We start from the raw sequence: 22746 nt of genomic DNA, 5'->3' as shown, positions 1-22746 counted from the left end.
TTAGAACACTTTCCATAATATCATTAGTATCAATCAGAGTGCAATTACTTTTTTGCCATTTTGAGAACATATTATCTATAAAGATTTGTTATATTATAGTTTGTATATTCAATAACACCCGATTTTATTCTTCTCTTTTATTATTTCAAAAATATGAAGGCAAAGTATAACACTTTAAACATTCATACTTTGTCAAAATTCACTTATACCAATCAATCGAAATTCATTTAAACTAATAAACAGTATAATCGTAGGTGTAAATTTTTAAATAGTAGATGAAATAACATGAAAAATTACTGTTGCTCATAATCTCTTAAATTGGTTTCCATCACATCAATAAAATGAGTTGACATATGCTTGAATTACCTTCCAAAAAAGGTGTAATTTTGTTACGTTGTAACTTTTTTACAAGATTGCAATCAAATCACATGTTTCTTGGTATGATAGAATGATCTATAATGGTAATTTTTTTTTTTTTTTTTAAAGGAAATCACATTTTTGTCTTTCATGTTTAGTTTTTTACTAATTAAATTGAGTTTTAATAATTAAAGTAAATTAAATTACAATTACAATTACTGTTTAAATTTCAAATAATTAATGGAGGTGTTTAGGTGTCTAAGGGAAAAAGCTTAATTAATTTTCAATAAATGATAACTTATTGCATTTGCATCAGACTGTAGGCCATTAATAAGACCTTCCAGTCCATCAAGGTTTGGCAATCCCAGGATCTCTCTCACTTCTAAGAAATCTCCCAGATAACGGCATCATCATTTACATTGACCGGGAAGGCTCATGGATTCATCATCGTCTTCAACAACAACAGCTCCAAAATCCTCCTCTCAAGCCCACAGACTCCTTATATTAGCCCAACAGTTGCGTCATTACAAGCCACCACCTTCTGGTTTAGATGAATTGGAGGAACAACAAATCCAGGAAACAACTGGCAAGGTGGTCTCTCAATTGGGGTTTGAGGAATCTGTTACTGCAATTGGTAGGGACCCTCAATGGTTTAAACCCAAAAAAGCTGCTGTTTTAATCTGTCTCTTTGAAGGAGATGCTGGTGATTTGAGGGTCATACTTACAAAGAGGTCTTCTAGATTGTCCACTCACTCTGGTTAGTAATTTTGAACACCATTTTGAAAGTTGGGGAAATACTTTAATTTTTTTTTTTTTTTCTGAATCTTCTTTTCTCGGTGCTTTGGAAATGATGTTGATTAGTCGTGTAAGGCATTGTTGAATGGAAGGTTTTGTTTGGGTTTCAGGAAAATTATGGAATTTAGAAGGAAAATAGAACTTCTGACCAGTAGCTTTTATATCTTTGTAGGGTAGAAAGAACTTAAATTTCTAGCGTTTTATGTGGATTTCTAGGAAGGGACTGACAAATTGGGTTCACTTGAGTACTATGCTCATACATGGCTCAGTTGGAAAAGAAGAAAATGTTGAGTGAAAGCTTCTATATTAGTCTTACGCTAGAAGACTGAAAGCGTCAGCTTTACTGAATTAATGTGGCTCAATTGAGGGGAGGACTTAAGTTTTGCTTTTATTGACTGCGTTTGGTTTCAAATAATGTCCGAGATTGCCATTTCATTTTTTAATTTTTTACTTTGTCATTTGGAAAACAATTGGAGAATTATTGAGTGATGACTATCATGGAATGAGAGTGTTGGTGATTGGCTATGTGACTGAGTCGATGTGTTTGGGTGCAGGTGAAGTTTCATTACCAGGTGGGAAAGCCGAGGAGGGTGATAAAGATGATGCAGAGACTGCAACAAGGGAAGCTGCGGAGGAGATTGGGTTGGATCCTTCACTTGTGGATGTTGTCACTTTTCTTGAACCATTCTTGTCTAAGGTATGTAAGGAAGTTTATTCCATTCTCATTATGTTTTTAAGCTGTTGTCCTGAAAGAATCTCATGATCTTTTATCGCCTGGTTTTAAATTATTTGTCAATTGGATGAGTGCTAAACTCGGCTCAGTTGATTTACGTGATTCTGGAAACTGACTAGTAAGTAGTTACTATTTTATGGAATTATGAGTGTTTTGCTATGGTGATTGCATATGATGTGAATTGGACTATAAACTTAGTAAATCCTCTTGTTATTTTCTCTTTCAACTATTCTAGTTGAGGTTTGATGAGTGGACAAGAGGTCTTGTATTTGCTGTATTTAATAAATTAGATGTTAGTGACTGCATATGATGTGAATTTGTCTATAAACTTAGTAAATCCTCTTGTTACTTTCTCTTATTAACTGCAATTTTCAACTATTCTAGTTGAGGTTTGACGAGTGGACAAGAGGTCTTGTATTTGCTGTGATTAATAAATAAGATGTTATTGACGTATTGTAAATAGAGGAGGCTTTGGCAGAACATTCTTCTTTTTCAGAATTATTTTCAATTCCCAACCCATTATCATATCATTTTGAATTAGTGTTATCTAACTGAATTGTATTTTCTCCACTCTTTCTGTCTTGCTAAATTTTCATCATGATAGAAGTGTAAAAAATTGCAGGATTAGGTATTTATATCTTGTATGTGTGCCCCTTTAAAGTAGTGTAATGTGTGAACTTTTCTAAGAGTTGTATATAATAAATATGATGTATGGCTTGAAGTGTTATCATGGATGGCAGGCCTCAGTTTAATTATGAGAATAAAGGATGGGATCATGTAAGAGCGTGGAGTTCTATAGAACTGTATATGTTGCCTAACAGTTTTCAAAATTGAGTGTTTTAATAGCAAACCAACCGACACAGCTCAGCTTACTTCCCAAAATTTAAATTACCCAATTTCTTCCCCTGCCTGCCTTGAATTCTTGTGTAATTGAATCATTAGGTCTCTTGTATTCATGACATAACTTCAATCTCTTGTTAGTTAATGACTTAATGTATACTTGCTGATCACCACAATATTTATTCCATCTGTGATCTTATACGTTGTCACAAAATTTTGAAATTTTTACAGAAACGATATAATTGGATCAGTTTTTCTGAATAAAATTCCTTAGGAAATCATTTCATTAATCTGAATGATTCTGCAGAATACATTAATATATTAAAATGGCTACAACATTCTCATGTATGAGAACTTTTAGTATAGCATATTTGAAACTTGAGCAGTATATTGCTTTACTATGATTTAGCAATCATAATTCGTCTGTGCAGCACCTCCTTAGAGTTATACCTGTTATTGGCATTCTTCGTGATAAGAAAGCCTTCAAGCCTGTTCCAAATCCTGCTGAAGTAGAAGAAGTATTTGATGCCCCCTTGGAAATGTTTATTAAGGTTTTCCTCACAACATTATCTACTTTCAGTGCATTCATATTGCTAATGTTATTTGAGAAATCATATATGAAATGTATGCTTCAGGATGAAAATCGAAGGGATGAGGCAAGAGAATGGCTTGGAGACAAGTATCTTATTCACCTTTTTGATTATGAATTCGAGAACAAGAAGTATGTGATATGGGGTTTAACTGCTGCCATTTTGATTACGGCTGCTTCAGTGGTATTTCAGAAGCCAGCCACTTTTCTGGTGCAGAACCCAAAGTTCAAGTTGCCTAGAGTTATAGACAAAGGCACATCTATGTAAAGAATTCAGAGACAATGTACTCCAGATAAACTTCTGCAATAAATTCACCATGGCCCTTACTTTTTGAAGTATAATTTTTTTAGGATAATCAGATTAATGTATCAAAACAAGTAACAGATATATTTATATGTCATTCTTTGATGTCCCTAGACTGAGGCAGCCAAATATATCCAGACTATAGAAGGCAATTCAAGGAGTACTTCACAGATTAGTTGTTACAACATAATTATTGGAGCGATGTCTTTCGCCTTTCCTCAGGTTTGTTCTTGAACAGGTTAAAAACTACTTGTTTCATGTGACTCTCATTTGTATGTTACTCTTACAGGATCTACATCTAGGCGCAAAGAGCTTGCACAGTTCCCTGTTAACAACATTAATGTGTTTCTGTACTGGAAGATCTCTTCCTCATTGAGTTCAATTTTCGACATTTTGTCAGAGGCATTGCGCTTTGAGAAGCCAAAGTTCATGTTTTTGTTATAGGAAGTAAATGTTACACAATTTTTTTGGTGATTGATGTGGATTAATGATGTTAAATGTGCTTGATATTAACATGGGGAAGTCCCCTCTTGGCCATTGGGTATGGAAATTGTGTTTGCTGATGTTCCCATTTCCTTGTTCTGTCTTGTTTCACTTTGATCTTTATTTAAACCTTGATACATGTCTGGTTGAGAAAAAGCAATGGAAATGTTTTTATATTTATGGATTTGACTAAGCCTTCTCTATACAATTTTCATGACAGGGTAAAGTCCAACTTCAATTTCCCTTCTAACATATAATAACATCGACACCTGAAGATTTTAACCTAGTCAGAATTTTGAATCATTCTAATAGAATCCAAGAATTCTTTCTGTTAGGTGAATAACATTTTTCCACTCACGGTTTGGCCCCCAAAACATCACTCGGCACCAATGGGTGATATAAATCACATTTTTTCACCCTAAAAAAATAACAGGTAATAATATAATTTTATCATTTAAAATGTTTTAAAATTAATTATTTAAAAAAATCATGTATTATCTTAATGTTTTAAACAAGAAAATTTAATACTTTTATAGTTTTTAAAAACATCTAACTTGACGGAAAAATTTGAAAACCTAGCCCTAGTTGTCAATTGTCTTTACCACTTATAACAACTCAAGCATCTTTACTACTTATAAATCTTCGTCATTTCATCACCTCTGCAAAGAAGCTATAGTTTACAAAATCTGAGAAGTTGTTTCTTTTCGTTGTATTTACCTATTAATGAAGAAATCAAAAGTAAAAGGTACAACTAGAGTTGAAAGTAATGAAGTCAACGTTAAAATGTGAAAGAATGAGATCAATGTGATGAGCTATTGAAAGTTATTATTGACATTGAATGAAATTAAAAATGAGATATCGTCACATAGGATGAGTCATTGAAGATCCGATCAATACAAAATGAGTTGAAAACTACGAGAACAACAAGAGTTGAGTTAGAAATGTGAATAACGATGGGGAATAAGCCAAAGATAATGATATCAGTATCAAGAGTGGGTATAAAAGTTAAATCAATGTTGGGGATAAGTCGTGGGAGGTAAGAATGATAACTAAAGTTTTGTGGCTCAAAAAGAAAGGGGGTGAGAGTGGGAAGGATGAGAAAAAGAGGGGTGAAATTAAATTTAATATTTAAATGGATTTCTTTTTAACACGGGGTCAATTATGGTGGGTTGGAAATTTGCCCAAACTTTAATATTCTTATAGCTTAACATAAATGCATCCTCCCGGTTAACGCCCCAAAAAAAAGAAAGAAACTTTGAGCATTGGCAGGGCAGCTGAAGGGGTTGAACTTGAATTACGAGACAAGAGGCTCATGGATTCCAACAAAACTGGAGACAGATATTTAAGACTTGAAACCCTAGCCCAAGAGCTTCGTGTATACAAAGAAAAACAGTATGAGATCCCAAGAAGTGAAGGAGAACCGACTTCTCAAGACTCTAATTTATCTTTAACCAAGAGAGCAGCAGTTCTTGTCTGCATTTTTGAAGGAGACGATGGCGATCTCCGTGTTATCCTCACCAAACGCTCCTCAACTCTTTCTTTAAACTCTGGTAGAAGTACCAAACTTCCCTTTTTATATTTTATAAAAAATTAATGGAAAGACGAAATGGGTGGGTTTTGTTTCAGGTGATGTGGCACTGCCCGGTGGGAAAAGAGACGAAACCGATGCTGATGATGTAGCAACAGCCTTGAGAGAGGCTAAGGAGGAGATTGGTTTGGACCCTTCTCTTGTTAATGTTGTTACAGTTCTTCAACCCTTTGTTACTAAGGTATATTCTCTTTAGATGTAGAAGCATCCATTTTTTATTCCTAGTTCTGAAAAATTTTGGCCCTCTTACATTATTTCAGCTGCCCTTCTAGATTTTTAATTTCCTCCGTTTAACTGAGACTGGAGTCACCAGCAGAATGAATCTTGCTAGCTTTAGCTACTTGCAATGTATCTTCATAAATCAATATTTGCAACCCGTTATGATAATATCAGAGGACGTGTCTTCAGCTGATTGGATATTTTTTAATCGTTGTTTTGATGTAGAGCTGGTCCTATGTGCAGATTGGAATGGCAGTAGTTCCTGTCATTGGTATACTTTCTGAAAGGAAAGCTTTCATTCCGGCTTTAAGTGCAGATGAAGTAGAAGCAATATTTGATGCCCCCTTGGAAATATTTCTCAAGGTTATACTCTAGTTCAATTTTTATACTAAGCTTGACAGGAACTTATCTTTTGGGACTCATTTGAGTTATTTCTCGTGACTGACATAGGATGAGAACAGGAGACAAGTAGAGAGAGAATGGATGGGTGACAAATATTTACTCCATTTCTTTGACCATGAAGCAGAGGGCAAACAGTACATAATATGGGCATTAACTGCTGGAATCTTGATCAAAGTTGCATCAATTGTGTTCCAACGCCCACCTGCATTTTCTGAGAGGAGGCCTAAATTCTGGAATAGAATTTTGTGTTTAAAAGGTGTAGAATTGTAGCATTTCTTTGTAGTTGACAGTTGACAGTTGCATTGTTCTAATGAATTGCTGAAGAAAATGGCTGTATCAAGAAACAAACAGAATAAATGGAAACAATGAAGATTATGGATTTCCAATTCTAGTAACACTAGTAATCCATGAAGCATCTGCTCAAGTCATCAATGTTATATCAACTAAGATATATTAAGGCACAGCTTATGGCCACTGATCGAGTTTAAGGGTAGACCAACTTGAGTTTAAACACAGTAATTATATTTCCAATACCAATAAATGTTTACCAAAAAAACAACCACAGGACAGGAGGGTTTACTATAAAAACACGAAAAAACTTCTCTGTCACTGCTTAGGATTCTTATATCACGGTAATATTGTTTTGGATCCTCAAGTCAAAATTCAACCCAAATTGCCTGCAGTTGGACATGATTAATGAATTGGATGAATACTAGTGGACAGGAACAAATGGATGTAAATAGTAAAAACCAATTTGATGAAGACTAAACTTGATATTGTTAAAATATATATATTAATATAAAACATTGCATTGATAGTTTCAGCTGGGGTAGTAGAAAACTTGACGGGTATATCAGGAGGTTGATGACAGGATTTACAAATAATAATGTTTCTTTTCTGTAGAACTTCGGACATTGAGGAAGCACTTTTCTCCACAAGAAAATCCAACTAGCCAGGAGCATAAAGTTTCTGAAGAGAAAATGTAGTCCACAAAGTAAAAGTGTAAAGAGCATAATTTGCATTAATGACAATCCTCCCTCCAATTCATTACAACTTCACAAACCGTTATGTAGTTATATCTACTTCAATGAACCCAACCATACTTCCAAAGTTAAATTGTGACCAGATAATGAAAACTGGAGAAAAAGGAAAATAATACCATTGGCAGAAATATCTCGAGTAAAAATGATTACAGAAGCAAAACGGAATTCTAAAATCCTCCTCCCTCAGCTAAATACCTCATAGAATTTCTCAATGACTAGTAAACCGGAGTCAATTGACTCCAATGGATCCTTGCGAAGACGATGCCTCAAACAGTTGGGGATGACAGTAGCAATATCCTCAGGAGAGACATTGTTCCTTCCCTTGAGAGCCGCAAGAGCTTTGGCAGCTCTGTTAGTCACAATGTCTCCTCTCAATCCATCAACATTCAACTCTGCACAAACCTTAGAGATTTTCACCTTTAGCTCATGATCAATCTGAACAGAAGAAAGAGAACTCCTAGCTGAGGCAATTTGCTGTTGGAGTTTCTCTTGCTCCACTTTGTAAGAATCACGGAATTCCTTTGGATTTCTATCAAACCGGGCTCTCTCCTCAACAATCTTTACCCTGAGCTCAGCATCCCTCACAGTCCCCACTTGGGCATGCATTCCAAATCGATCAAGCAGCTGTGGCCTAAGCTCTCCCTCTTCAGGATTTCCAGAACCAATGAGAATAAACCTTGCAGGATGTGATATAGATATACCCTCTCTCTCGACTGTGTTCCATCCTGAAGCAGCAGAATCCAAAAGAACATCCACTAAATGGTCATCCAGAAGATTAACTTCATCAACATAAAGGATTCCTCTGTTAGCTTTAGCAAGAAGGCCAGGCTCAAATGCCTTGACACCCTCAGTTAGGGCTTTTTCAATGTCAATTGTCCCACAAACCCTATCTTCTGTAGCACCCAATGGCAAATCAACCATGTTGATTTTTGTCATTACAACAGAGAGCTCCTCCCCTTTCACAATACTCTCTCTGACTTCAATCCCCATGGACTCTGGATCTTCTGGGTCTGAGTTATATGGATCACCAGAAACTACTTCGATTTCAGGAAGTAAATCTACCAATGACCTAACAGTGGTGGATTTTCCAGTTCCTCTATCACCCATAATCATCACACCGCCAATCTTGGGATCGATCACATTTAGTAAAAGGCATAATTTCATCTCTTCTTGTCCTACAATTGCAGCAAAGGGATACACTGGCCTCTGGTTTTCCTTAGCAGCCACACGCTTCTGGGCCTGAAAGGACCACGAACTTATAAACTCTAGTCACACAAATTCCAAAACCTATTTTTAATAATTTTGTCATCTGCTTTCTCTTCAAAACAATAAAGTGGATGTGATTTACTTACTTTTGTTTCCCCTTTATTTAATGTTTAGATTTAAAAAAGTAATAAACCTAATTATTCTTTCAACAAACATTTTGAGTGTACTGCATTATCTTCAATTTTTCTTCAAAGCTACGAAGTTCTTCAATGTACTTAGATAATTTAATCAATTATAAACCACATTTTAATAGCCGAAAGAAGTTTGATCTCAGAATACAACAACTGGAAATAATAAGAGAAAGCAAACCTATACCTGTTCAACAGAGTTAATATCAGTAGCAACATTGGTGACAGCAAACTGAGACCTCCCTTTCTTACCGTCAATCCCAATTCCTCCAAAAAACTTCCTCCCATAATCCAGCCCTGCAAGAAATAAAAAAGGGTAAAACGATCAAACACTTCAAAAACCCGCTAATTACACTAATCACACAATTAAAAATACCCAAAAAAAAAAAAGGATAAAAAACTTGCCCACATTCAAACAATAAACATACTTTAAAAGAATGTGAACTTAAACTCATATTCCGAAGAGTAAAAAGTAAAAGATTGAGAAATGCACCGGAGGTAAAGGAGAAAGAAGCTAGAGTAGGCTTAGAGGTTGGAGAAGAGAGAGAGCGAGAAGCCAAGATAGCAGTAGAAGAAGCTCCGAGTATAGACGCCATGTGAACGTGAAAGTAGTGTTTTGGAGGTGGTGTTCGTGCTTACAGATTATCACGGCTTGACATGGACTCTGATTGGTTTGATGGGTTCCGGATAAGAAGATAGATTTCAGTCGTATCCCTTATACGCTTGAATATTTTTGGCCGTCCCTTTTGCCACATTTAACTTTAACTTTAACTTTAAATATAAATATAAAGATAAAGGGCAATTGAGGAAGGATAATAATTATTGTTGATGTTTTTTATTAATATTCTCTTAGGAAATCAATTTCATATATTTACATGTAGAGGATAAAATAAGTATGGACTTTGAAAATTACTTGTATGAATCTATTTGCCTGATTTCCGGATCTAATTATCAAATTCAGAACCACTTAATTTGATTTTAATATATCAAAAGTGAGTGCTTTTGAACAAATGCTTCTCTGCATAGACACTCCATTTTTGCCATTCAAATTGCCCATCAGCAATAATTTGTATAATTAACTCAAATACATATCAATATTTAGAATTTTCATATTAAGTAACAACTTTATTGAATTATCATTAAATCCTTAGCTAATTTTGTCATGTCTTAGCTAATTTTCGGATCGCAGTTGTGCACATGGCAGCAAATACCAATCAGAAGACAATTTGCAATCAAGACAACCCAAATTCTTTGCAACTAAACTTCTCCATCTCTTCCATAAATGCAGGCATGGCGGTCTGGCGCAAAGTGATTTGGACCTTGAACCCATCCTTCTTTTCTGCATTTGCCGAGGAATAAGGCAAGAAAAAGCAAGGTTCAACGCTGCCAAGAAGGTGCCTTGAAAGTGGGAAGACGGTAACAGGGCCTCCCCAACCAAAGTCCACACTAGAATGGCCTAAGTGCCTCCAATCTGTGAATCCACTCACTTCATGACCCGCTGTGATGCCATCTCCAGAATGCGACTCCTGAAAGTCGATAAAAGAGCGCACATAACCATCAGTGGTGTTGTTTTTGCTCTTCTTTATAAGTTCAGCAGTCTTCCAAAGTGGTTGCTCTACAAGTTCTCTGGCGCTAAGCTGCGCATACATTGGAACACAGCCATTGCCCCAATATCCGAAAGGCAATGGAGGCTTTACTATTTTCCGAATGTTGGTTGCATAGGCAAATTTCACATTTTCATCACCAGGAATTCCTGAACTTCTGACCCTGTTATATGATAAACTATTAACTAAAGTCAAGTTTATTGAATTAAATCACGAAAATGGACTTACTTGGCTCGCCATAAGAAGGCACCCAAAGCCTCAAACGTGGTAAAACTCAAGCCACAATTCTCAAGCAATGCACGTTTCAACTGATCCAAACACGCATCTGTCACATTAAAGCATTCTCTAGCAACCGGTCCAACCGCTTGACTATAAGGATTAAACCCTTTCTCCAACCTTAGAAACTCCGTAACAGGACCTTCTACCCTCGGCGGATCTCTTGGACTCAACAATCTCGCCCGGTCCCAACCCGGTTGAAGAGACAATTGAGCAGCCCCACGCCCCAACTCAGCCACCGCATTGAAAAACTGGGTCGCACCAAGTCCATCACACAAAGCGTGATGTATAGCAGCACCTAAAGCGAACCCACCACAGTTGAACACCGTGACCTGTAAAATACAGGGATTAACCAACACCTCCTCCGAATTCGGGTCGGGGACTAACTGTTCCACAAAATCCGAATCCGGGTTATCAAGATGGTTCAAAGATTCAAGAGTGCAGTCTACAGTGGCATTGACAAGAGGGAGACCCTGGCCCACCTGGCAAAACAGAGAGAGACGTTGGTTGCTAACGTGGCGAAGGGTGGCAGCAAGAGGGTAGTAATGAATCAGGGCGGGGGAGAGAGCGGTGGAGATGACGTTGAAGGGGTGGTTATCAGTGGGTTTGCTGACGTATACACGGAGGTAACGGAAGGTGACACGGAGGTTGGGGTCATTGTCTAGGTGGGAAAGAGGGAGAACGTGGTCATCGTTAAAAGGTTGTCTGGAAGGAAGAATGGACTTTGTTTCTAAAATTTTCACTTGCATCTTTGAAGGCGGATTCGTGATAATTGTGTTGTGTTCATGCTTCTGGTTCGAGCTTGAGACTTATTGTGGATTGGTTGATCATTGTGGCGTGGCGTGGTACACACTGGGAAGTTTTCTGAGGGTTGGTGAGAGAAGTTGGTGGGGGGAGTAAATTTGAAGATAAAGAAAGGCCACTTGACTATTTTCCGATGTATAATGAAAACCAGGGTGATCTTTGTTAGTTTTTTAAAATTTAAAAATTTATCATTTTATTAATTTTGATTATTACTGTTACAAGTAAAATGGTTATTTTAAAAACTTATTTAAACTGATAACTAGAATTAGCCCTAAATTTTAAAAAAAAAATTTAGCCCCTAACTTATATTTTCCAAGTTAAAAAAATGGCCTCCCCCAAGTTTAGGGTTCTAATATTTTTATCTTTTACCCATTTGTTGTCACCTCCTCACCTTGGAAACTCTCAAAACTTAAAATTTTCTTTCTCCCAATTCCGACCACTATCTCTAGCCAATAATGATTTATATTTCTTCCTCCAATGACCCTCAAAGATGTTTAGATTGAAAAATCTAAAGGTCCTTCGTCTGGATGACAAAAGAATCGTCTTAGACGATGACAATGCTGCCTTGGTCATCTAGATAAAAAACGTTTGAATTTTTCGATCTAAATGTCATCTGAGATGGCTAGAGAGAGAGGTTTCATCAGGAAGAAGAAAGATATGCTATTGTTTGCTGGAGATGGTGGTCGGCGCTGAGAAAAAGAAAAACCGTAAGTTTTGGGAGGGAAAAAACGCTAGTTTTTAAAGTTTAAAAATTTTAAATAAAAATAAAATTATTAATTTTTTAACTTAAAAGTAATTTTAGTTATAAGTTTAAATAAATATTCTAAAGGACAATTTTACCACTATAATAACTATTAAAATTAATAGAAGGATGCAGATATAAATTTTTGAAAGTTAGCCATGTGACTTGGGTTTTGACTCTACCTCAGGAAATAGTTTTTTTTGGCCATTAATTAACAAATTGCGAAATTAAGAGAGTTGTAAGGCACCGTTGCAGCAACGGTAGTGTGGCGTGTGTTGCCATGCTCGTACGACCGTCAGTGATGATCATACAGTCGCTGTAAATTTGTCAAACGTCACCGACATCCTACTGAAGCATTTCTATCCACATGAGCTTATTCATCCTTCACTATTCTCTCCCGCCTTTTCAAAGTTACCACAGTGTAAATTCAAATTCAAAACACTTTCCGACAGAAAATAAACTTCCTGTGAGTATTTTCCCTTCTCCGTCAGAAATTTTCCTGTGAACCAAACGCCGGCACTTCTTTCATCTCCTGCACCAGGAAATTAGGAAAAGCCTCTCTCTCTCTCTCCTTCTCACACGCAAGCATTTGAGCTGTAGATTTAACAATTCTAGGTTTCAGAACATTTACCGTCATTTTTTTTTTTGGTAAAAACTAGGATTGTGATATCTGTTCTTTTGTGCATTTCACTTAATTAGGCTCTCGCTAGAAATAGATTCACATTTCATGTTTCATTTAGTTTTGGCAACGGAATCAGTTTCGTTTCTTGCTAGAAAATTTAGAATTCGATTGTTCTTCGCACATTATGATTCTATAGTGTTTGTTACTCGTTTTGTTCCGTTCTTTTGTGCATTTCATTTAATTAGGCTCTCGCTAGAAATAGATTCACAATTCAAATTTCATTATGTTTTGGCAACTGTATCAGTTTGGTTTCTTTTAAGCTTGCTTTAGTATTTTGAGAATTCGATTGTCCTTCGCACAATATGATTCTATAGTGTTTAATACTCGTTTTTGTTAAATATAGGTACTGAATTGATGATCCTGTGTACCAGTTAACTTGATGTGAGACTTCTATCAATTTGACCTTTGTGCTGTCAATTATGTTATTTGATGTTATCGTTACTAAAGATGCTATCAAAGTTTGTTCAGTTTTATTTAATTAATCTTAAAATTGAGCTCTGTATTTCTTGCTTTCTAAGTTTAACTGGTTTGAAAGGTTTCCTTCTGTGACTTTCTCAATGCTAAGGCTCCTAAAAATAATACTTCTGCAAAATAAGAGAACTAGTTTTTTAGTTGTCCATGATTTAGTTCGTTCACTAATTAATCCGTCCATCTTGTCTTGCAGAGCATATATTTGGTATTCACTGGTTTGGCATACTGCGGATCTTGTGTACAATGGACTTTATCTTCTATTTGATTTAGAGATGAATTATCATTCCAGATTTTTTTTTTATAACTTTATATCTTTGTCATGCTGTCACTTAATGAAGTATATCGTATTTATAACTGTCAGACGTCATGTCTACTTGTCTAGTTGTTTATCTGACTGTTTTATTGCTGCTTTGTCAATATGTTTTTCATTTCAAACTGTGCAATTAAATGGTGTTAAAACCACCACCTCTTTCAGATCCAAATTTCAATATCTGATATTCTTTTTGTTGTATGCAGTACTCTATACATACGACTAACTGCAAATGGCAGACACATGCGACAAAAATTCTGCCCCTGCTAATGTTAAAGAGAAAAAATCACTTCTAGGTACTCTCTTTCTTCCTTTAAATGGTCTTTCATCCATAATTTTGGAGATGATAGTAATAGGAAAAATTGTTAAGGTGGTGCATATATTCATTCAATAATACTTTTGTCATTTTAAACATACTGATATGCAACTGTGGCTTCAATTTGACACATAACAGTAGTAAAAATATCATCAAAAGTTGAGAAAAAAACTGAAAAAGTGTATGACTAATTGCTGCGAAGTGCTGAGAAAACTAAAGAATGAAGGAACAACTGTTCATTTAAACTTAGGTCGCACCCATTCTCTTACCACTCTACTTTGAGCCTGGCATGGCTAAATTCTTACACTAGGCTAACTGAGTCACTAGATCTCATGAAAACTGCAGCTTGTTAGCCAGCCAACCTATTTCTTCAATGCTTGAAATCCTGAAATAGGAAAATTTCTCAAGTCTTATTTCTTTCTAGTTATATTTTATTTTTATATTTTGATCTTATTACCCTTACAACAGATGAGGAGATTGGAAAGGACTTCCTCACCTCCTGGAAGTCAATGGCAGTGACAGAAGATGATGCCATGGATTTTAGCTTTGACACAGTTCCAAATGGAAAGAAAAAATTCAACTTTGATCAACTGTGAGTGCTGATACAGTTTTGAGATTTGACAGTCTTATTGAATCATTGTTCCCAAGGGTCATTTACTTGGTAAAACTTCGTTCTGCTGGATTTAGTCCTATTACTCAAGTGTAAAGTACAATAAACTCATGTTTAAACTTTCATTATTATATCAATTCTCATTATCTATTACTTTCTGTTGCACATTGCACATAGTTCCTCTCCCTGACATGTTCTGTGATCGCAGTTTGCTGGGTTTACCAGACTATATTTCACAATAGAAAAATTCAGGACAAAATTCTCAGTAACCAATTAAGTTGACAGATTGTAGATTTTTGCACGAGTCTCTAGTGGCCAGAAAATGATTATGAACATTTTTTTTTAATTCCAGGGATATGGATTTTAATTTGGATGGTGACTTTGATAAGTTATCATCATTTAAAGTGGACATGCCAGACCTTGATTTTTCATGCCCATCAACAAAGAATGCAAAAACCAAGGAAAGAGCTGAAGATGACTGTTCCACTGGAAATCATCAACCAAAAAAGGACTTCTTCAACTTCTCTTTTGATTTCAACGAGTAAGAGGACTGAATCCTTACTAAGATGCTCTTTGAAGCTTTACATGTGTAACTGTAATGTACTCTATTCTATACCAGTGATGACTTTGTGAAGGATACAAAAACCCGGGGCAAAGTGGTGGGTAACTCAAAGCCTGTTATCGGCAAACTACCAGATGATGAGCTTTTTTGGCTGAGAAATGAAAAGAATGTCAAGAAGCTTGGTTCTACCGGGTGAGAAATCTATGCACGGAGACCATTTAATACCAAAAGCCTCTACTATATGATGTATCAAAATCTTGTCCTGTGGAAACTGAAGTGGACCATATAACTTCAGAACCATTAAATATTACCATTGATATTGCTAAGTGACAGTTTCCTATGCACTATGCAATAGGAAGGAGTTGAACAGTGTGCAAAATGAGAGTAAACTGGATGGTGATTTAAGGCATCAAGGTGAACAAGTGACAGAACAAGAGCCTGCTAATCTAGGAAGTCAACAGAATATGGGGTGATATGTCCATACTTTGGTGTCAATCTGTTATTATTATTATTTGTTTTATGTTTTCTATGAGTTGAAACTTCCTTATTCCTGAAACTAATTAAATTAGAAAGGTTTTGATTCAGTAAATTAGTTGTTGGTACACTTGGCTTTTTAACAGGGATGACCTTCATGCCAGTGATGTCCAAATTGGGAGTGAATTGGTGGATATTTCAAAGTCAATTGTCAGAGAGTCAACAGAGGGTGAACATGGATTGCTTAGAAGTGAAAACAACATAAAGATTCTCAATGATGTCAGGTGACATATTTCTTCCTGTAAACTGTCTAATACCAAAAGTTTCTGTTTTTGACAAGGTGTTTAAATTCGTTCTAACAATACTTAATTAGATAATACACTTTTGCAACCCTATAAAATAAGAACAATTACTGGTGCTCATATGACAATTTCTGGAAAATCTTCATTAGGGAGGATGCTGAGTCTGATGGTGCACAACATGAGAGCAAAATTGTTGGAGATTTAAGGCCAAAAGATAAACAAGTAGCAGAAGGGGAACCTGTTAAGCAAGGAAGTGAAAAAAGCACTAGGTGAGGCATCTACACTTTCAGATTTTATTTTTTCTTTTTATTTTAGTGCTAAATCTTCCAATTTTAAGCCATAATTTGATTCAATCTTGCAAGTTAAGAACCAGTAAAATGTTAAGTGACATGTACCTTTCTTTCAACTATAATTTAGGTTACAGGTTGATCATTTCCCAACTCAGTACCCTCCAATCTGGTATTTTCCTTAACATGCCAAGAGTTTTCATTCTCACTTTTTATCAGTTACTTTGGGTAACTCAAGAGGATGCAAAAGTTTAGTAAATGTTGTGAAATTAATCTGTCATCAAGTAAGTCACTCGATTGAAGATGTATGTTCAAGAGGCTGTCTTGTTGATAAACTAGAAGTTGTAGCGTGGCTTATTTAGTGTGAGATGTAGAAGACAGACATGAGAAAATTTGTTTAACAAATCTCATTTGGTCATCCAAAGGGCTACTACTTAGCTTCCCTACAAGCCTGCTGCCTTGATCCACTTCTTAGATTTCTTGTCTCTTCTTCCTTTTCCCTCAAAACTCTTTTAGTATAGCCTTCATGAATATGTCACGAATAGAAGCTCTTTCCTTCTTACTCTGTAGGTCAAGTAACTTATATCACCTTTTCTGCTTGGTGTTTGGTTAAGTAATAGAATTTTGTTCTAGTATCCTTGGTCATGTTAAGTCTTGTTGACTTAATGTTAGTGACATTGGTTGATCTGTATCCCTAATAATAACCTGGAACAAAATATATATATTCTTTTATATTTCAACCCAAATTGAATTTGATTAATTTATTCATGTTTGATAACATTAGATAAATGACTATTTTAATTTTTAGCTTGGTGGTGTTTCTCATGTATCTCTAGTATGTTGATCTCAATTTTTTTTTTGAACTTTTACAGGGAGGGTTTCACTACTAATGATGATGTGCAAATTAATGACATAATGGTTGTTTCAAAGTCACTCTCCAAAGAATTAAAAGAAATGGAATCTGTTTCTCTGGGAAGTGAAAAGAATGTTAAATGTCTCAGTCATATCAGGTGAGGTAACTATATTGAGATATAATTCTTTATCCAAAGCTTCTATGTACATTTAGTAGGTATTTTGTCTTTGATGAATTAGTTTTGGCCCTTTAAGTTCAGAGCCAACACTTTCCAGAATTCAACTAACAGTCTTATGCATTTTGCGATAGAGAGGTTATCAATCCTGATGGTGTGCACAATGGTAGCAAAGTAGTTAAATCAATACTAAAAGACAAAGAAGCAACAATAAGAGAACCAATTACTCCAAGAATAAAAAAGACTTTAGGGTAAGGCATCGACATTTGAAGTTGCAATTTTAGACATACAGTACTCATATTTACAATACCAAATTTTGTGATCATGGAAGTTGAGAACTAACAGTTATTAGTATTTAAACAAAACTGTTTACTCTAATTTGCAACAGAGAGGCTATCAATGCTAATGGTGGACAAAATTGTAGCAAAGTTGGTAATTCAAGGCCACTGGACAATGTAGCAAAAACAGGAGAATCGACTAAGTTAAGAAGTGAAAAGAATTCAGAGTATAACATCTATTTCTAAGATACATAATTTTTCTTGCTCATTTTTTTTTCTTGCTCATTTTTTTTCTTTTTTGATAAACTTAAGATTTCTTATATTTGACTTTGCATTATGCTTATTTAATAAATGAGAGTAAGTACACGACCAGGAAAGTTTTTAGTAAGAGAAAATTAAGACACCTGCTTTCATCAAAAGGAAAAGTTGAGAATGCCTTTAGGCATTCTTTGCCACAATGCATTGTACGTTCCATTTAAAATAAAATTATATAGCTTCATTAAATAACATTATTTTATACATACACACACACACACACACACACATATATATATGTATATATGTATTTATGTATCATATATTATAACAATAGATTGGGTTTAAACCAAGATTGAAACCAGTGTCTTAATAATTTTGAAATCAATGACTTTTATACAATTTCCTCTCAATTAATGTAAATAATTTTATTTTCTTTTCTTTTCAGAATATTTTCTCTAATTTAATGCATACTTTACTCATATTTTTACAATAGAAAATCATAAAATTAATCATATAACTTTAGAACCGACAATTGTTAATACTCAAAGACACTGTCATATGATATTTGCAACAGGGAGGTTACAAATGATGATGATGTACAACACTTAAGCAAAGTTGTAAATATAAATCCACAGGATAAACAAGCAAAAACTGGAGAACTAGTTAAGCCAAAAAGTGAAAATTACTCAGGGTAAGTCATATTATATATTTGACTCAATATCTTTTTTCTTGTTGATTTTTCCACTTAGTTACAGTTTATTTAATTTATTTTGTTTTGGTTTAAACTTATGGAATAATCTAGAATTAGTATATTATCAAGAGAATTTCTAATTAAAAAAGTAAGCATTGGGAACTTGACTGTCAATAAAAAAAAAGTTTTATAATTTCTTATAGACTTCTTTATACAACTCCTTCTATAGTTTTACTAAAAATAAATTATTTATCTTAAAAAAATTAGTATGATATGATACATTATGCGAAGGAAATTTAGGATCATGATTCAGACAACTTCAGCTAACTTGTTAATTTGACATTACTAATATTAAATAGAGTTTCCTCCTATTTAATGTCACGAACTCTTTACTTGTTTTTGAGATAATGATTTTTATCTCTATATTTTGGATGATTAGGTGTTATATAGGACAACATTACTTAGTTATTCAATATAGTTTATCATAAATTTCTTTAGAATATTATCTATAATAATGATCATTTCTCTATTCATTTTATTATTTACTCGTTTCTAATTACTCCTTACTAATTTAGAACTTCAAAAAAATGGCTTTCTTTTACCATTATCTTTTCTCAATATTTATTTTGGTAAATATGAAAATCAATTCTATATGCACTTTATGGTAATGCTATGTGGAATGTTATTTATGCCGTTTGATTTGCTTTCATCATTCCATTAAGATCTCTTTGAAAACATGATGTTGTGGTGATAAACTTCTGTGATGCTGTGGAAATGTCTTATCAGTTTTCATGCAAATTCGGCTGGTTTACATCAAAATCAACTTAAGCTAAGTACTCAAGCAAGTGGAAATCCAAAATTTGCCATTTCAAGCACACACTCTATCCAAAATCCGAAGAATGTTTCTGTTGAAGAGCTTAAAACTGTAAAGAGGACATCCAATCTTTCTACCTTGAAAAATTTGAGGTTTTGAAGCTGAGATAGTACTTTTTCTTATTTAATTTCTGTTATTATATATCTGTAAATCTTTCAAATGACTGCATGTCTCTGAACGCAGGAATATAGGAGGAAACAAAGATATGCCAAATTCTACAGTTTTAAGGCAAATTAGTTTATCTAGAAACCCGGGACAGACCGTAAAACTTCCAGGAATTACAAAATCCACTATTGGTCATCTTGTTGGTGGCATTGAGAAACAAAATCCTGTAACGCCATCCTTGAAGCGGAAAAAGATTGAGGTATGTCAAATTTCAAGTTCAATCATTGATGTTATTAATTATCAAGTATTTTAATAAATGGTATATTTACAGTTTTGCTTTTGATGCCACATATTTTGTCCTATAGTTTTTCTAACATTGTTGTGATGTTTCTCTAATGTTCATGTGATGCTATTTGTAGGAATCAAGTTCAGATTTAGTCTCCTTGAAATCCCTTAAACATATCTCTGAGTCACCAAAGGAAAGCAGGTTACGTACTACTTTTGGTAATATATTTCTGAAGTCAAATTACTGTCGTGTGCTGGAATAATACAATCCTTTACATAAAACCTGCAGAAAGTTGAAAGAATCTCTGGGAGGAGTTACTGAAGGAGAGGTATCTTACCTAGAAAGCTTGTGGCTCAACACATCAATGAAAAATGACTATAAAATTTGTGTGGAACAATGATTAGGTTCATGTCTGATACTTGATAAATATCTAATTTCCCTTACCTTTACTTTTTGGCTAGATCAAGAAGCATGAGAATCAACGACCAAACGGGGCCAAGAATGTTCTGCATGGACATACAAGCCCTAGACTTGATGTTGTAAGGGATGTCAGCTTGACTAAACTAGAAATTCAACTGGTCATGGAGAACGATGGAAATGTGGAAAAGGCAGAAGCTTACACAAAAGAGCTTGAGGATGTAAGTGACCATTGATGTTCTGTTTGCTACTTAGTTGTTCATGATTATCTCATCAAGCTTATAAAAGAATTTCACATGTCCAAAACATGTTAAATAACTAAACATCTCTATACTTAAAAATTGTGCTATCAGAGAGCCACAATGACTAAGAGACCCACAGTTGGAATAATTGTTGCATGTTACTGCATGGAATCATTATCTTTCTCACGTATATCACAGAGAAATGAATTATGTAGTTTGAACCTGCAGTAGAAGTGGTATATCTCAACGTTCAAGTGTACTAATATGCTAACTCCATAGATGACATATCTTTGCTATCACTTATTTATATGAGGTGAGGCTTTTTTTTTTTGTCCTTGCTTTTGACCATTCAATCAATTGAATCTCAGAACACAGTGATTATATTATTTATTAACCATCTTAGACCATCCAATTTCATGGTTTTGAATGGAAAGCAGGGCCTGGTACCGAAAAAATGAGCCAATTTCGAGGCTTCAAGGCCTGCTGAAGAATGAATTAGCTTCCTGTAAATTAATTCTCATAGTCAGCTTTATAACTCTCATGGTTGGTTCATATTAGCTGGAAATTTTTGTAGTTCTTCCTCAGCAAAGGTAGGTCAACTTTTGTGTGTGATATGGATGATCTCTTTCCCATTATAGAGGAAAATAGAGGGATCAGAATGTAGGCAGTCGGAGATACTTCCTTTCTTAATTGTGGAACAAGATGGAAGGTTTAGAATAATGCAAATTATTCAAAGCAATGAGTCCTAATAAGTTTTGTTTTCCAAACTCTTAGATAATTTGCATATTATTGTCTATTTCCATGAAAATGAGGGTTGTTTTAAATATCTAGATGATACAGCTAGTACGAATTAATTTCTGCAGATTTGCAACATGCTGAAGAAGAAACATGAGGAAGCCAAAGAAATAATGGTGCGAGCTATTGTGAACAACAATAATCTACTTATGCTGAATCATCCAATCTATGAAGAGAAGATATCCTTTTAATTTTCTTTGCTGGTATATTATTTCCCCTTGAAATTTATTATGGAATGAAGATGTTGCACCTTTACAATTGAAAACATTCGCATGGTTCAGAAGTTTGCCACCGAATTAATGTGCAAGGAAATCCCAACATGATGACTGGGGGCAACAGCAATGGTACTTCTCTCTTTCTCTCCCAGAGATACATGTTAAAACAGTTGATAATTTTCATGCCATGCAGATTTCAGGGATGGAAAATATGTTTGCTTTGCTGATGCAATTTCTATCGAAGGATTACATCTTTCAGAGATAATGAGTTACTCCAAAATGGTTAGAAAATTGTTATCTCATAGGTTTTACTTCAACATTTTCTGTTTCTGCTCTTGCATATTCTTCAAATCATGATACGCTTGACAAACCCCGGTAAAGCTACTGCTTGAGCCATGTTACCTGTGTATAATATCTTCCATGATTAAATAACCAATAAATGGACAAGTTGGAAATTTACAGATAGATATACATACAGGTAAAACACTCTATGTTGACTCTGCTTTGCCTGAACATAAGACTAGTTGACCATTCTTGATTCTGAGCCAATAAGTTGCTTAAATGAGTCCAAAAACCATGGCTTTGAAATTTGGATCAGATAAGGATTTGTGGCTTTACGGGTAAGGTTAATATATCTTTCAGTAGACGGTTCCACCATCGGGTTGAATTAGTCACCTATAAAAACCCAGACCGGCCCTTCACTGGGTCCATGATTGATCCGGGTTTTAAATGTCCTTTTCTTAATTTTACTTTTATTTCTCGTTTGGATAGTGAGATTAGTTTTCCGACATTCCACCAAATTGAAATTTTGAACTCCCTCGTATACCCCAATTAGCGGCAGAAAAAGGCGCGGCCTCTCTCTCAACCACCAGGCATTATTTTCTATTCAGAATTCAAAATAAGAAGGAATGGAAAAAAAAGAAAGCCTTTGCCTCCCTTCATGAAAATCAAAAGCCAAGAAACTCATCAACTTGAAATTTTCCCCTCATGTTCCCCTCCAAATCCACCGTTACATATACCTCATCTTTCTCCACCCATTCCACATCTCTAGGATCACTCTCTCTCTCTTACAATCTACAATGGCTCTCCTCTCTCTCTGTGAATCTGATAATAAAGAAAACGTTTTTCCTTTCTCTTCAAAGCAGCCTATACTAGTTCTCGCACTGTCTCACTCATCCTGCGCTTCCAACAAAAGAAGAATCAGGTACCCACTTGCGGACATCACTAACTTCTTTGATTCGCTAGTAGATTCAACTTCAGCTTCGCACGATTCAGCCTCTCCTGTTTCTTTTCAAGCCGAACGCCCAAAGAGGAGAGTCCACCTTGATCTTGATTCAATGTGCAAGAACTCCCATTTGGTTTATTCCAGT

The 22746-nt window shown here is 35.0% G+C and overlaps 5 protein-coding genes across 9 annotated transcripts; 3 read left to right on the top strand and 2 right to left on the bottom strand.

Moving 5' to 3' along the window:
- The first annotated feature begins 660 nt into the window (after window positions 1-660).
- On the top strand, window positions 661-4181 carry LOC123219221 (nudix hydrolase 15, mitochondrial-like). Of its 2 annotated transcripts, XR_006502831.1 has the most exons (5): window positions 661-1114; window positions 1707-1849; window positions 3157-3276; window positions 3361-3840; window positions 3908-4181. XR_006502831.1 is itself a non-coding variant. In XM_044641032.1 (4 exons), exons 1-4 carry the CDS (start codon window positions 793-795, stop codon window positions 3580-3582), a joined length of 807 nt encoding a protein of 268 aa, XP_044496967.1. In that variant the 5' UTR covers window positions 661-792; the 3' UTR covers window positions 3583-4181. The 2 variants fall into 2 exon arrangements, 1 of the variants encoding a protein (XP_044496967.1); XM_044641032.1 differs by having other exon boundaries at window positions 3361-4181.
- A 1087-nt stretch (window positions 4182-5268) lies between these two features.
- LOC123219220 (nudix hydrolase 15, mitochondrial-like) lies at window positions 5269-6705 on the top strand. 2 transcript variants are annotated; one of them, XM_044641031.1, is made up of 4 exons: window positions 5269-5651; window positions 5728-5870; window positions 6152-6271; window positions 6359-6705. In XM_044641031.1, the coding sequence occupies exons 1-4, from the start codon at window positions 5414-5416 to the stop codon at window positions 6578-6580; spliced, it is 723 nt and encodes a 240-aa protein (XP_044496966.1). In that variant the 5' UTR covers window positions 5269-5413; the 3' UTR covers window positions 6581-6705. The 2 variants fall into 2 exon arrangements, with proteins under 2 accessions (XP_044496966.1, XP_044496965.1); XM_044641030.1 differs by having other exon boundaries at window positions 6134-6271.
- A 600-nt stretch (window positions 6706-7305) lies between these two features.
- Window positions 7306-9512, bottom strand: LOC123219219 (magnesium-chelatase subunit ChlI, chloroplastic). The gene is made up of 3 exons (XM_044641029.1): window positions 9241-9512; window positions 8935-9044; window positions 7306-8592 (listed from the first exon to the last, which is right to left on the bottom strand). Exons 1-3 carry the CDS (start codon window positions 9341-9343, stop codon window positions 7537-7539), a joined length of 1269 nt encoding a protein of 422 aa, XP_044496964.1. The 5' UTR covers window positions 9344-9512; the 3' UTR covers window positions 7306-7536.
- Window positions 9513-9836: 324 nt separating this feature from the next.
- On the bottom strand, window positions 9837-11580 carry LOC123218188 (spermidine coumaroyl-CoA acyltransferase). The gene is made up of 2 exons (XM_044639469.1): window positions 10580-11580; window positions 9837-10514 (listed from the first exon to the last, which is right to left on the bottom strand). Exons 1-2 carry the CDS (start codon window positions 11374-11376, stop codon window positions 9980-9982), a joined length of 1332 nt encoding a protein of 443 aa, XP_044495404.1. The 5' UTR covers window positions 11377-11580; the 3' UTR covers window positions 9837-9979.
- A 1639-nt stretch (window positions 11581-13219) lies between these two features.
- LOC123218071 (uncharacterized protein At4g18490) lies at window positions 13220-21841 on the top strand. Of its 3 annotated transcripts, XM_044639278.1 has the most exons (20): window positions 13220-13236; window positions 13843-13932; window positions 14421-14544; window positions 14915-15103; window positions 15182-15316; window positions 15480-15593; window positions 15745-15882; window positions 16050-16169; window positions 16318-16359; window positions 17060-17197; window positions 17604-17720; window positions 18326-18442; window positions 19229-19408; window positions 19500-19680; window positions 19841-19908; window positions 19996-20035; window positions 20169-20345; window positions 21230-21340; window positions 21428-21505; window positions 21570-21841. In XM_044639278.1, exons 2-19 carry the CDS (start codon window positions 13869-13871, stop codon window positions 21482-21484), a joined length of 2112 nt encoding a protein of 703 aa, XP_044495213.1. In that variant the 5' UTR covers window positions 13220-13236; window positions 13843-13868; the 3' UTR covers window positions 21485-21505; window positions 21570-21841. The 3 variants fall into 3 exon arrangements, with proteins under 3 accessions (XP_044495213.1, XP_044495214.1, XP_044495215.1); XM_044639279.1 differs by lacking the exon at window positions 17604-17720 and having other exon boundaries at window positions 13221-13236; XM_044639280.1 differs by lacking the exons at window positions 17604-17720; window positions 18326-18442 and having other exon boundaries at window positions 13221-13236.
- The last annotated feature ends 905 nt before the right edge of the window (window positions 21842-22746 follow it).

The sequence above is a fragment of the Mangifera indica genome, chromosome 6 (assembly GCF_011075055.1).
Source record: "Mangifera indica cultivar Alphonso chromosome 6, CATAS_Mindica_2.1, whole genome shotgun sequence".
Classification (NCBI taxonomy): Eukaryota; Viridiplantae; Streptophyta; class Magnoliopsida; order Sapindales; family Anacardiaceae; genus Mangifera; species Mangifera indica.
The sequence above is the reverse complement of the archived record's forward strand: the minus strand, read 5'-3'. Positions and strand labels throughout refer to the sequence as shown.